Raw genomic sequence first — 14161 nt, 5'->3', positions numbered from 1 at the left:
AGGGGCCCAGTGTCCTCGTCCATCATTGTCCCCAGAGCTCAGGCACTGGGGCTGGACAGACGGAGTTCATGAGTGGGCAAGTGTCTGATTGTCCTGCATTGAGAGTGATAATGGTGGTGATCAGAGGGGCTGTCCCTGAGGGGCAGAGGCCTCATTGTCCTGAAGGGGTGAGGAAGGAGCCCCCTTGGCCCCTGTCCCCGCCATCTTCTTGACCTGCTCATTGTCACCCTGTCGACCCAGCCTGAATGGATGGGCCACCGTGTGGGGAACCAATGGTGCTGAGCCAGGGGCTACAGGAAAGATGGGGGAGGGGCTCAGTCTTGGTGCAGCAGAGAGGCTCCAAGGATACCTGTCTTTCCTGCCCTCTGAGCTCCCTGCCTGAAAGCAGTAATGGGACGATCACCCCCATACCCAAACCAGTAATGATGGCTCAGTCCATCATTTGGACCGAACAATCTATGGACTGCCCACCAGGGTGCTAGGCACTACAGGAAAAGCTGGGGGAGGGAGAGGAGGAAATGCAGAGGGAAAAACCAAGGGCCTGGTTTAGAAGAGTTCAGTCCAGGACAGAGTCCCCTGAGCCATGAAGCCAGGGTGCTGGATCTTGTAGTAGAGCTCAGCAGCGTCTCCCAGGCCATGAGAGGCTTTATGGGGGTGATGGAGCCTGAACTATCTGGTTAGGGGATATTCAGGGCCATCTCTTGTCAGGCAGCCATCACCCTTTCTCAGGGATCTCTTGGTGGGCCACCCTAGGAACTGTAGCCTTTCCTCCCTTAGAAGCTGGCTGGGTAATTGTCCTCGCCCAGAGAGGGTTCAGTTGTCACTTCTCCAGGAAGCCTCCCTGGATTGAGATGGGAGCGATGACCAGCCTAGGCTAGAGCAGCCCCTTTTTGTCAAGCCTGGAGGAGATTTGGTTGTGGTCAAGAAAGAACCAGAGTAGAAGGAAAGGATCAAGTGGGAAAATGTTGGTGGTATGTGTAGTAAATGAATACTCGTAGCCCTTCCCACCCAGGATAAGCAAGGGCAGGGAGGGTCTTATCCTTAAGTCTCTCCGTTCCTATAAGTCTTTCAGATCTCTGTTTGAGGACTGCTCAGGGAGCTCAGGGGCAGAACAGGTCAGCTGGCTGTACCTGGATCCATGCAGAGGCAGAGCGATGGCTCTGCAGGGTGAAATGGGGGATGGGCCTCTGCTTGCCCAGACTCCCTCCCAGCAGGGGCTGACAGGACAGGGTACCTTTTTGCAATCTCAGCAGTCATCCTGCCTCAGCACAAGGTTGTCCCTCCAGCATACCTACCCCAGCCAGCAATGGTCAGGGGAGGCTGTGGAGGAAGGAGGGGAGCTCAAGGGGAGGGATATACCAAACATATTTGGGCCACATGGGCAGGGGTGGTTCCCATGGGGCACTTCTCTCTCAACTGCCCTCCTTGTTCCTCAGCTTTTCCTCTACTCTGTGCTTGACCTCTTTCCCCAGCCAGACTCAGTCGCTTCAGCTACAGTGAGGATGGAGCCTCGTGGGAGCACCTTTTGCCCCTGTCCCAGAACTAGGCCTCAGAAATCCCTCCTTGGGTTCCTAGGTGTGCATGGGTTTTGGTTTTGAGGAAGAGGTCTCTAGTCATGCTCACTCCTGCCAGAAGCCTGGGGAAGAGCAGGAGAGGGCAGAGGGGGGTCCCAGTACTTCAGGGTTGGGAAAGGAGCTCTGGTCTACTGGGAGGATGGATTCTCTGTTGAATGAGAGATCTGGAATGACATGTGGTAGGGACTGGGAGCTCAAAAAAGGCTTGTGGCATGAATAGTGAGGACCAGAGCTGAAGCAGACAGGGATGCCGTTAGGCTGTAGGAAGGACTTCCCATTCTTGGTAGAGGATGGAGGGGCAAGAAAGGCCACATCTTCCTCTGCTGGGTCTGGAGCACCCTCTGGTGGTCAGATGGCTTCAGGCTGACGGAAGCCCCATTCTCTGCAGTAACTCATTTGCCCTTCCTAGTCCCCCTCCTCAGACTCGGGACAGGGACATAAGTTGGTGCCTGGGGGCTGGCTGCTTCCAGCTTCTGAGGAGTTAGTGGCAAAGAACTCCTTTTGCCCCTCTTAGTCCCAGCAGGGGCCCTCTTCCTACTCTGTTCAGAGGCCACCCAAGTTCAGGGTCAGAGTGGCAGCCATTCTGGAATAGGAAGAGCTCTGCAGCAGCCTGAGCTGTCCTATAACAAACACAGACTTGCTGGAGGAGAATGAGCTCCCTGTCTCTGGAGGCAGGTAAGCCCAGTCTGGGCATCCACCTAGCAGAACACGGCATCCTAGTGGGAGTTCCATGGACCCAAGGAGGCAGGATATTGTCACCACTAAGGTCCTTTCTCATCCGAGTTTCCAACATTGTGAGTTAGATGGTAGGAGGAGCCCCCCAAATTCCCAGTGCCCAAAAAAAGGAGTGAGAGTCCTCGGTGACCGTGGTGTTTATCACCCTCAGGGAGCCAGGCCCTGGCTCAGGCTTCACTGTAACAGAGTGACGTTGGTCCAGTGGGTCAGCAGTCACTTGGGTGCCTCACTTGCAGGGCGTGGGGCGGTGGGGTGGGGCTCTGTGAGGCTCTCCCCTCACCACACTAGTTACTGCCCCTCCCCCAATGCTGCCTATGGTAAGGAGGCTCCTTCCGGCTCCTGTCTTCTTTCTTGCAGCAGAAGTGATGGGAACTAGAAAAGAAAAGCTTCCCAACAGTAGCCAGCCATCATCTTCTAAAAGGAGAGCATCCTTTCAAGGCCTGGAAGCAAGTTAGGCCCGAGTCTCCGGTTCCTCTGCCCTCAGAGGTCCCTGGGCTAAGTCCTCATGCTCCCCGGGCACCTGGAGGGCAAGGATGGAGGAGCAGGTGAAGGGGCAGCTCCAGGGGGCTGGAGACCACAGCTCAGGGGGGGACGCCAGAGGAGAAGGAGCAAGCGAGGAAGGAAAGAGGCGGGTTGGATCAGAGGAGGTGCGGCAGGGAAGGGAAGGTTGCAGGGTGAGAGAGCCCTATGGGCCTGAGGGCCTGCAGCCACATCTCACCTCCCAGTAAATCTGGTCCTCGTAGCACTGGGAGTCTGGCGGGGAGTCCAAGAAGGGCAGCCTCAGCAGGAGCCCTGGTGGCAGTAGGGGATCATGTGTGAGGCTTTTTGCCACCCCCATAGGGGAGATTGCCACTCAATACCCCCAGGCACAGAGGAGCCAGGAGGCATGAGGTCAACGTGATGCCTGGCACAGGCAAATCACAGCGGTATTTATCGAGCACCAACTTTTGCTAGGCCCTATGCAAAGTGCTTGACAAGCATTGCCCTCCTTAAGCAACCACAGCAACCCTGCAAGGTGAATAGGATCCCTCTGTTACAGAGAAGGGGGCCAAGGCTTAAAGAAGTTAAATAACTTATTCAAGTTGGCACAGTTGGGAACGGACCAAATAGTGAGTCTGTCATGAACCACAGCTCATAAGCCTTCTGTGGCCGCCTATCCAGGAGGGGTGCAGAAAGTGTTTATTGAGTAAATAAGTAATTAAATGAATGAATGAATGAGCTGAACCTTGTTTGAGAATGAAAATCTCAGGGTGGGAGCAGGAGGGTGGGGCTCCTCAATCAGACGTTTTATTCTGAAGGCCAAAAGGACTAAGGCCAGATATCAGGAAGGACTGCCTGACCTGGCATCAGTGGGCAGGCTGCCTCTGTGGAAGGTTTTTGTGCTCCAGTCTAGTGATGAGCCAGGCAGGCCTCCTCCCTCCCTGCCCCGGCCCCACACGCCTCAGGGCCTCAGCCTGGGGTTGGGCTGCCCTCTAGTGGGTAGAGGGAGCAGCACAGGGAAGCCACAGAGGAGAGGGATCTGTCAGCCCCTAGCAGGCTTCCCACCTTCCCTTGGCACCAGAAGGGAGCAAGTACCCTTGGTCCTACTTATCTGGAGGAAGTTACCCCTTAAATGTACAACCCCACCCTGCACCTGGCACAAAATAGGCGCTCAACAGATATCTGTGAGTAAATGAATGGCAGGGGGATGGGATGCAATGGCCCTTCCTCCAGAGAAACCCCCTCCTCTGTCTTCTGCCCTCCCTGGAGCTCCTGCCAACGTCCCTCCCCCACCCAGCCAAGATCACTCACCTCCAAGGCTCCCACCCACAGAGGCAAATATCAGTGTGACAAACAGTCCGAAGAGCTGGTGCATGGCCTGAGACGTCGCGCTGCGCTGGCCCTTGGCTAGGAGCGGAAACACGCTCTCTAGGCTGCAGGGAGGGGAGAGTGTGGGGAGACAGGGACGGAGCACGGAGCCAGGGCTGGTCAGTGCATCAGTGCACTGCACCGCTTCCTGCAGCGGCCAAAAGGGCCTCAAGGGAGCTGCCAGGCTGAGTCACCTCCGGGCCTTTGCCCCAGTCAGGCCCATAGCCTGGAACACCCTCCCACCTCCCGTGTGCCAGCAACACCCTCACACCTTTCAAGGCTCACTTTGCGGGTCACTTTTGCCTGCCCTCTCTTCTGAGCCCTGATGTGCAAAAATCTATCCTAAGGGTCAGTATCTCTTACCTGACCCTTTAGTAATAACACTATTAAAATCATTTGTTCAATGACCTTCTGCTGCACTTGAGTGAGGACCAAGAGGGCAGTCCCCAGTCTTGTACACTCCAGTTTCTTCAGCTCCCAGGAGGTAGAGGAGTGAATGAATGAATGAAAGAAAATAGACAGCTTTTTCTTGTTGGTCCACAAAAGGAGAAAGAGAGTGAGGGACTTAGTTCCAGGGGGATATCGATTCCACTGGGGATGGGGGGTGAGGGTGGGGAGAACTTACCCATCTCCGTAAGCTTCATGGGTGGCCAGCCCAGCCACAAGGACCCCCAAGAGCGCTCCCAGGACCCCAGGCATCCCATGGAGGTTGTGGACACCACATGTGTCTTGGACTTTGAGTTTTGACTCAAGGATGGGCTGGAGAACAGGACACCAATAATGAGTCTCGTGTGCCCCCAGAAGACCCCCTGTTCTGCCCAGGGCCCAAGAGGCATCTGTACCGTGAAGAACTTGTACCCCAGTGTGGAGACGGTCCCAGCCAGGAAGCCAGCTACCAGAGCCCCAAAGGGTGTCAGCATCATTTCAGCCGATGTCCCCACCACAACCCCTCCGGCCAGTGCGGCATTCTGGACGTGGACCTAAGGGAGCACAGAAGAACAAGGCATTGGAGGCCCTTTCAGATCGTCACACCCACACCCAACCCAACCCTGCCCACCACAGTGGCACCTACTGCTTCTGAAGTCCCCCCACCATCTAACCCTCTAACTCTCCTGCTATCCTATCATCACCTCATGCTCCGACCCAACGCCTCCAGTGCAGATGGAGCCCCCTGTGCCTGTGCCCTTACCTGTTCCCCTGGAGAATCCGCCTTGCAGGGTCTCCGATCTCTCCCCCGCCTCCCGGTCCATCCCTCTGCCTCTCCCAAGCCTCTCCCCCGTACCATGTCCAGCCGCCCATCCCTCCCGACAAGGGCTGACAAGGCGAAGGTGCTAAGGGTGCTGGCAGTCAAGGAGTAGTACGTGTTGAGAGCCGTCCGATGCTGCCCATCCCCCAGCGTAGTGGGTGCAGAGTTGAAACTAGGCCAGAAGATCCATAGGAAGATGGTCCCTAAATGGTGGGCAGGCAGGCAGAATGAGAGGAAGGAGGTGACCTCCCCGCAAGGTACAAGCTGTGTAACTGCACTCAAGTCACCTACTCTCAGCAGCCTCAGTTTTCTCATCTGTAAAGTGGGGATAGTGATACCTACTTTATAAAGTGAGAACTAAATGAGGTGATACATACGAAGTGCATAGCGCATGGCCTAGCCAGTACTAAATGTTCAACAAATGGTAGCTATGGCAGGGTACTGGCACAAAAGGGAGCTACTTGATTGAAAACCACAGGGGCTTGAGATTTTTTAAGTATCAGAAAAGGAAAGAAAAAAAGGCAAAGGGCACCACGTGTCAGGCACTAATCTGGTACTTGATATACATAAGAGGAAAATCATTTGTTTTACAACCTCAACTGCCCCCTGGAGAGGGTGGGTCCTGCCATGAGCACCGATGGGCTGGGCCTGCGCGTCTGGGGTAAGGACTGGGAGCTCCATATGCCCTGCCTGCGGTTCCCAGGTCAGTCCTGGAGGGAGAGGGGGAGGGGCCAAGGGCAGGTGAAGGGGAGCCTCCCTTTGGGGACCCCGTAGGGTAGGGTCAGTAAAGCAAAGAGGCTTGAGAGACTGCCCCTTAGTCCTGAGTGGTCCTTGGGTTGCGATGTAACTTCTGCACCTCCACAGTCTGATTAAAATCTACCACACATACACATGCGTCTTCGGAGAAGAGTTTTGGGAGGAATCAAGGAAGAGGCCAGTTTTCCTATCTGGAAGGAGCTGGGAGGCAGAGGAGATCTGAGAATGTAAGCCTCGCAGGAAAGCACGCACAGGCATCTTGGGGAGGCCTTTGGACTACAAGCTAAACTTATCTGCGTCTCAAAGGTCAAGGAGGCCTCAGCTGACCTAGGGTTCCACATGCTCTATTTCACAACAAACCCAGATGTGAGCAAGAAATACAAAACCAGTCTCTTTTTAATGTAAGAATGGGCACTTCGGTCACTACTCAATACTACCTTCAAGAACATAAAATCCGGATTTCCTTTCCTGGCTCATTAGTGAACAAAGAGAGAGGAGAAGAGGCCAAGGCGGAGGTATGCGCTTAGAAGAAACAGGTGGTGATGATGGGGCTTGCAGGTCAGACCCTACTGCTCGCAGGCATGACCTACGACCTCTCCTTCTCCCCCTTGAGAGTGCAGGGGCTTCCAGGAAATCTCCTGAGAGGACGTGACCTCAGGAGGGGGGACGCAGCCCCAGGGACAAAATCCTGGAGGTTAGAGATGGGGAGAAGCTGAGTCTGGCTGGAGAGAGAGCGCGGGGAGAGTGAGTTGGGAGGGGGGAAGGGGGCGAGGAGCGGCCAAGATCCTGTAGGGGTGGGTGTGCCAGGCTGAGGAGTCCGGTTTCTAACTGTCTGTCGGTAGTGGGGGCCCTGGAGGCCTTTAACAGAGATTGATGCCATCAGACTTCGATTGAGAAAGGCCCCTGGGATGGATCTCAGGGCATGTACATACCCTAGTGCTGAGTTCTAAGAACCTGTCATAAAACGACTGAGAATGGTGAGCACGGATTCCCGGGGCTCTGGTGGAAGAATCTGAGTTGGAAGGGAGTTCCCAGCCAGAACCCCAAGGATTCTAGGTGGCACCCCAAGACCAGGCCTGGAGATGAACCGGCCCCGTACCCACCACACCTCAGCAGGCCTCACCAATCATGGCAAAGAGGTCCGAATGGTAGACGGAGCCCTGGCGATGCTTGCTCTTCTCCAGCTGGGGCCTATAGAGGACCCTGGAGAGGACCAGCCCGAAGTAGGCACCAAAAGTGTGAATAGTCATGGAGCCTCCTGCATCCTTCACCTGGGGAGGTGGAAATGAGGTGGAGGGGCAGCCCCTCGCCCCTACCCCTACCCCACGCCCTCCCTGCTCAGGGCCTGGCCCTGCCCACCCCCACTCCTCACCCCATCCCCATCCAGACTCACCCCGAGGAGACTAAGGAGCACAAACTCGTTGAGGCCAAATAGCACCACCTCCAGCAGGGCCATGAGCAGCAGCTGAGCCGGCCCAGTCTTGCCCAGTATGGCACCAAAGGAGATAAGCACAGCCCCAGCGCAGAAGTCAGCATTGATCATGCTGGGGGGTTGGGATGGGGAGGGTGAGAGGGGGCTGGAAGCGAGGGCAGCCCTGGGCGGGTGTGGGGAGGGGAGGAGGCAATGAGCCTACCCATCTAAGCTCTTCCCTGGTAGGCAGGAAGGTATCACCTCGCCTTTTTTGTGGATGCGGAAACACAGTCTCAGGGAGGTTCTGGGACTCAGCAAACAAAGCCCACGACAGGTGGAAGAACCAGATCTTGAATCAAGAGCTCCTCTGAACCCTGCCCTTTTCCATTACACTATCTATCCTCCCAACATCTCTTGGGTAATAAGGGGCCTAAAGAAATGGGGAGGTTGGGGCTTGAGGATGGGAGAAGAAATTAGGCAACAGAACAGGCAGGGCACCTAAAAGAAATCACCTGATGGGTCAAAAACCTGGGTCAGGGAGCAGACTTGAAGGACTGGGTTTGAGCTGGGTCCCTTGGACAGGGGCCTCCCAGGTAGACCTGAGGGGAGCCAGGGTGGCCGCCACTGCCCACCTCTCTACGCCTACATGGATGTGGCCACCGTGGAAGGAGTGGAAGAACCCCTGGACAAGTGTGGACCACTGCAGGGCAAAAGCGGCCAAGAGGAAGGTGAAGCCCACGCTGCTGAAGCCGTAGCGCTGCAGGAAGACCATGAGGAAGCCGAAGCCCACGAAGATCATGGTGTGCACATCCTGGAAGCCTGCAGGGGTGAGGGGGGGCATTCAGGCCTGCTCAGGCTGCCACCCATCCACCAATCAGCCATCCTGCCAGCGCCCCCAGCTCTCACCAGCCAGGGCCGCCTTGAGGCTGGAGCTGAGCCTATAAAACTCCCTGGGCATGGCCGGCCTCCCAACCTGGGTCCCCCATGCAGAGCTGGCCAGCTTGGAGCAGTGGGACCCAGACCATCCCTGCTGTCGCCATGTCAGAGCAAGAGAGTAGAGCCTTTCTCTCTCCTCTCTGCCCCACTCATTTGCCCTATCCCTGGGTTGCTTACAACCAGGGAGAAGTCCAACCTTTCCTGTGTTCTTTCCTGGCGCAGTCCCTGCCCTCTGTGCTGGAAATTCTCTTCCCCTTCCGGCTTTTCTTCAATTTTCCCTTTCTGTCGGAAGTCCTTCTTGATGTCTACCCTCCATTCCTCATACTTCAGAATCTATACCTCTCCATTTTCAGGATTTTAAATTTTATAAATTAATTTACAAAAATGACTTTAAATTGTTAACAGAGATTATCTCAGGAAAAAGAAATTGAAGGGAGGGGGCAGGGCTGCTGAGCTGTACGACTCCGGTGCAAATAACGCCCCCTGGAGGTATGCAATATGGCCACACCGGGAAGGAGGATTTTACCCTATAGTTTGTTTCTTTCTATACTTTGAATGTTTTAATTTTATAGATGAATCACTTGAATTTTTTTAAGTGTCAGTGGGGTTTCTGGGCAGGGAGATTTGGGGTCTTTTCTGTTTGCTTTCTATTCTGTGTAAAAAAATCTAAAATAATAAACAGTAATAGTGAACATGAGATAAATACAACAATTTGCTTTTGTATTAGTTTGTCCTGTACCCCTCCCCCCATCTACTTGTAAATAGGGTTTGAAACACAACCTAGTATGATGTTCAGCCAGTGCATCTGGTCCTGTTTCCTTTGTCTTGGGTCTATGTACCCATAATGCTGTGCTATCTTTGGCTTTGAGAAATACTAGAGAAACACTTGAGTGCATTACTGCATTTGTTGGAAATAACTTACTGAGAAACAGGGTCAACCATGACCATAAACTCTCCTTTCATAGCTCCATGTGAGAAATTTCTCCTGGAACTTAGTACTAGGAAATGTCATTTCCCCTGAGGAACCAGGAACCGGTTTGCTTTCCCTCATTCATGTGATAGATGTTTACTAAGCAGTCATGCATCAGGCTCTGGGAATGTAGAGCTGTCGGTGGAGGACAGCCATCAAAGCATCAAAGAATCACATTTGTGAGGCTTCCTTGATTCTGATGAGAACACATACTTGACCATATTACCCCTTTTTCCTGGCTGCCTGGAAGCTCAGAGCTACATTGGAATTTCAACTATAACAACTGTAGGCCTTCACAGTGCTCATTATTTGTGTACTGCTTTTATACTTTTCTTTTCTTATTCACACGTTTTTGTTGTAAATGACCTCGTCTCTTGTAGAAAGAGGCAGATCACAAAGAAAATCACAATCACCTTTTTTGTTTAAAGGTGAAGCACCAACAAGCCAAAAATTTATTATTGAACTTTAGAATGTAATCAATAACTTTGAGAGAAGCAAATTTTTATGCTTTTGTGTGTGTGTTTGTGTGTTGTGTATAGGCTGATAGGAAATGAGTTTGCAAGCCCCTGGCAGAGGGTTGGGTGCATGTTGGAACTGGAGGTCTACAGCTCAGCTGCCAGCCCCAGTGGCCAAGGGGGTGAGGGTCTGGAGGTCCACTGGCCTCACTAAATGTCCCCACCACTGTGCCACTTTTCCAGCCCTGCTCACTCCCCAAATCACCCAGATCTCTCTTCCCTCTCAGATCTTAAAACCCAACAGAAAAGGAGAGGTATCTTTTAGAACTCAGCCCCAAGCCTAAGTTCTTTTAGCCTCGCGGCCTGACTTGTTTTCTCCTTGTGCAAACAGTAAAGGGGGTGCCATGTCTGTTCTTTTGCCCAAGGATAGCAAAACAACAAAGGGGGCTGGGTCATGCCCATTTCATGCTGAAACCGCTCCAGAACTTGTCTTAAATGGCAATAATATTTACATCTCCCACCCTGGGTTTGTTTGGAATCAAAACTCAATCCCTTGGCCTTTCACCTGGAGTCTAAAAATCAAAAAATCTCCTTTACTCATTCCACTCTGTGGAACATTCCACACAGACATTCTCCATGGACTGTGGTGGGTAAGGGGCTATTCCAGCTGGAGGCAGGGGGATAGATGAGATGACCCCTCAACATTCCCTTCAGGGGATCCCTGGGGTGGGCAGGATGGAGCCTGTTTTCCATCACATCCCCACCCCCACCAAACCCATGCACCTTTGGTTGGAGAGAAGATAAAAGCCCTCTAGGAGCACCTATCACCCTCCCTCCTTCCCTTACTTCCCCTCCCCAACCGCACCAGATGACTCCTGAACAAGGTCAGACTGTGGGACAAGGGGACAGTTAAAGCTGGGGCTTTAGCATCTAACAGAGCTGGATTTAAATTCCAGCACCTCCCTCATCCACTTCTCACCATGTGACCTTGGACAAGCCACTTAACCTCTCAGTTTCCTCAGTTTCCTCATCTGTAAAGTGGGGATATAAAATGTGAGAAGCAGGAAAAAGGGAGTGGTAAGCTGGGGAGGCCATCTCCCCCCCACCACTCTACCCCCACGTGCCTTTAAGAGGGCAGATAGGGCTGTATTCTCCTAGAAAAGTCACAAACCACTCTGGTCCCAGTCACTTCCCCCTGCCCCCACCTCAAGAAAATCCTGATTCCATTTGTCCTAAATCCCTCTCCCTGCAAGTCAGGTCTCAGAGATATATAAAAAAGAACCTGTCCATATTTTGTCTTAGAACCCTTTCTCATCTTGCTTCTGTGTCCCCTGTATGCCTAGTCTTTTTCCCTAGTCTTTCCCCTTCTTTCTTTTTTTTTTTTTTTTTAATTGGGGTATAGTTGCTTTACATGTTGTGTTAGTTTTCCCCCTCTTTCTTATTTTCCATTACTTGCCTCATAGGATAAGAGGTTTGTAATGTGGGGGAAAGTCTGCAGATGGGGAGTCAAGAGACCCGGTTCTAGGCTGGCTAACCTGCTGTGTGACCTTGGGCAGTCACGTGACCTCTCTGGCTCTCTCTCCACATCTGAGAGGAGTGGACCAGATGAGCTCTAAAGGTGCTTCCTATAGAGATAACAGACAGACACTCAGAGCAGCCATGCACTTGGCATTGGCTAGTCCCACAGCTAAACAACATCGGCAAAACTCTCTTTCATCTCCCAAATCAAAGGGCAGTGGCTACACCACCCTCTGGCCCTGACCACTTCTCTTGGACACAGGGATAGGTGAAGACTTGGCTCATCAAAGTCCCAGGCTCCAGGGACCTCACACCTCCCTCCTCCCCAACCCATCCCCGCACCAGGGTCCCAAGTCCAGAGGGATAGAAACCTGGTGCAGAAAAACAGGTAGGATTCCCACTGCTATTCCTCTTATTGCAATCCAGGGACAGAAAACTGTGCATCCAGGAGAGCCTACCATTGTAGCAGAGGGATGAGAGGTTGGGGGTTTCAGGGAGGACTGTGAAGCAAGCAGGGCTTAGAGGCCTTGAGTGAGGCCCATGGGAGAAGCAAATGGGGTTTCATGGCAGGTAGCCAGCTCAGACCCTAGAACAAGAGCTTACTTCTCTCAGCCCGTGGACTGTCCCTGCCCAACTCCCCATCTCTGTAGACAAATGTATGACCCCAAGAGTCTGCCATCCCAGCTCTGTGGCTCTGGCTTTGATTCCAGCATCCATGGCTCACCTCATGCAGCCAGAATTGGGGTGAAATGTGGGGAGGGAGGAGCTGTAGCCCCACCCCCCCTGCCTAGGATGGCCGGTATTCTGGCACTTTATGCCCAGGTCCAAGCCTCCACCTCACCCTCTCTATCCTCAGCATTGTGAGCTTCATTTTGTTATTTTGCTGGGGTTGGGGCTGGGAGAGGGTCAGGTGGGGACAAACTGCTGCCAGCTCTGCATACAGAAAGTAGGGTAATAACAGCCTGGGATTTTTATAGGAGACTCTCACATTCTGGGCCTCGTTTGAATGTGTATCCTTCAAACTGAAGCATCTTTCTCCCCGTTGCTCAGGTGGGGAAAACTGAGGCTTAGAGACCTGGTCAAACATTTGTGATGAAGTCTGGGAGATCTGGTCCCAGCTGCCCAGGGCCTGAGTCACAAGGTTGGGTCCCCAATCTTGAGGGAGAGGCTCTGTCCACAACAGGGGGCAGGGGCTTAACCTTCTCCTTCCTGGGCCTTGTCAGCAGGCAGGTGAGCTGTGGTGCTAGGAGCTGAGGATGGCCGAGTCCTAGTTCCAGCTCTGTCACTCACATGGTAGGTGATCATGAACAAATCACAACCCCTTTGAGCCTCAGCTTCCTCCTGGGTGAAATGGGCTAATGACCCTGCCTTGCCTCCTAAGCAGGGCTGGGGAGCTGCTGCTCTGTGATTGGCTGGTGGATAGTTACATCATTTTCTCTCTGGCTCTGGAAGGACCAGCTTTGGGGGACTGGGGAAGAAATGTCTCAGTCCACTAGTCTTGGCTGCCTTCACAGCTAATACCATCACTGCCTCCTGTGCCCCACTCCCTACCTCCCCTGCCCAGAGGATTTTTTCCCTGTGGTCAGGGTGGAGGCCCCAGGAAAGGCAAAGTCTCTGAACAGCCCAGCAAAGCCCAACTAGGCCAACAAGAGAGTAGGTAAAGCTGGGGCTTCAGATCTGGGTTCAAATCCCAGCTCCCTCAATTCTGACAGCAAGACCTTGAACCAGCCATCTAACCTCTCTGAGCCTCAGTTTCCCCATCTTTGCCTACTTCATAGACTAAAAGAGAAAAAATGCATGTGCCGCCCTCAGCATAATACCTGGAACGTGGCAGACGCTAGTGAAAGGGTGTTATTATAAATCTGGGGCACCTTAGATCTGGGCATCCAAGTGCTCCCTGCCAAGACATCGGGGGAGCTTAGGGCCTTAGCTCCCCCCGCGCCCTCACCCGCACTCACTTGGGTAGCGAAAGTAAAATTCATTGTCCGCGTTACTGTGGTTGCGCCAGTGCCAGAGGGCAGCGTCGGTTTCATGGCTGTAGCGGACAAAGACCGCAAAGAGGATGGCGGTGGCGCCCTGGAGGAGGAGGCACAGCAGGGGCAGCTGCAGTCGCCGGCCCGCGGTGCGGCGGGGAGACCCGGCCATGGGATAGAGGCTGCGAGTCTCCGGCTCCGGTTAGGGCTCCTGGCGCGCGGCCCTGGGAGACACTCACCGGGCGGGCCGGGCAGGTTTCACTCGAGCCAGGCCCCGCCCACTGGAGCCAGGCCCCGCCCACAAGAAGGCTTACCTGCCCACAGTTTCTGGCTCCAGCCCGGGAGGCGGGGAAGGGTGGGCGGTGTCGCAGGCCTGAGGTGGGGCAAGGAGTGGGAGGCGATGGGGCGTTCATACCCCCAAGTCCTCTTTCCTTTGGGCCAGCTGACCCTGGCGCCGTTCCGGTTGGGACAGGTCCTTGGAAATGACCCTGGAAAGGCGCCCTATGTTCTGCCTGCTGGGGCGCAGCTGCGGGACCGCAGGGGGCGGTGCGGGGTGGGGGGGGGCGGGAAGAAGGGAGGGCACCCGCCCCCTCAAACATGGTGTCAGAGAGTGTTTCCCAAAGAATAAGCGGCCTTATTAATAGGCTCAGACTTCCCTGGCCGAGCCCCTCCAGGGTTAATACAAGAGAGAGGAGAGGGATTACTCAATCTTTTGCCCAACTGAAAAGGCGATGGAGAA

The 14161-nt window shown here is 53.9% G+C and overlaps 1 protein-coding gene across 2 annotated transcripts; it reads right to left on the bottom strand.

Annotated features, from left to right (window-relative positions):
- Positions 1-2431: 2431 nt before the first annotated feature.
- Positions 2432-13594, bottom strand: RHBG (Rh family B glycoprotein). 2 transcript variants are annotated; one of them, XM_068541026.1, is made up of 11 exons: positions 13408-13594; positions 11467-11556; positions 8203-8389; positions 7553-7703; positions 7283-7430; positions 5440-5606; positions 5000-5137; positions 4783-4916; positions 4101-4222; positions 3028-3101; positions 2432-2829 (listed from the first exon to the last, which is right to left on the bottom strand). In XM_068541026.1, the coding sequence occupies exons 1-11, from the start codon at positions 13592-13594 to the stop codon at positions 2761-2763; spliced, it is 1467 nt and encodes a 488-aa protein (XP_068397127.1). In that variant the 3' UTR covers positions 2432-2760. The 2 variants fall into 2 exon arrangements, with proteins under 2 accessions (XP_068397127.1, XP_068397128.1); XM_068541027.1 differs by lacking the exon at positions 11467-11556.
- Between the last annotated feature and the right edge of the window lie 567 nt (positions 13595-14161).

The sequence above is a fragment of the Eschrichtius robustus genome, chromosome 3 (genome assembly GCF_028021215.1).
Source record: "Eschrichtius robustus isolate mEscRob2 chromosome 3, mEscRob2.pri, whole genome shotgun sequence".
NCBI lineage: Eukaryota > Metazoa > Chordata > Mammalia > Artiodactyla > Eschrichtiidae > Eschrichtius > Eschrichtius robustus.
Note: the sequence above shows the minus strand (reverse complement) of the source record. Positions and strands in the feature narration are given on the sequence as shown.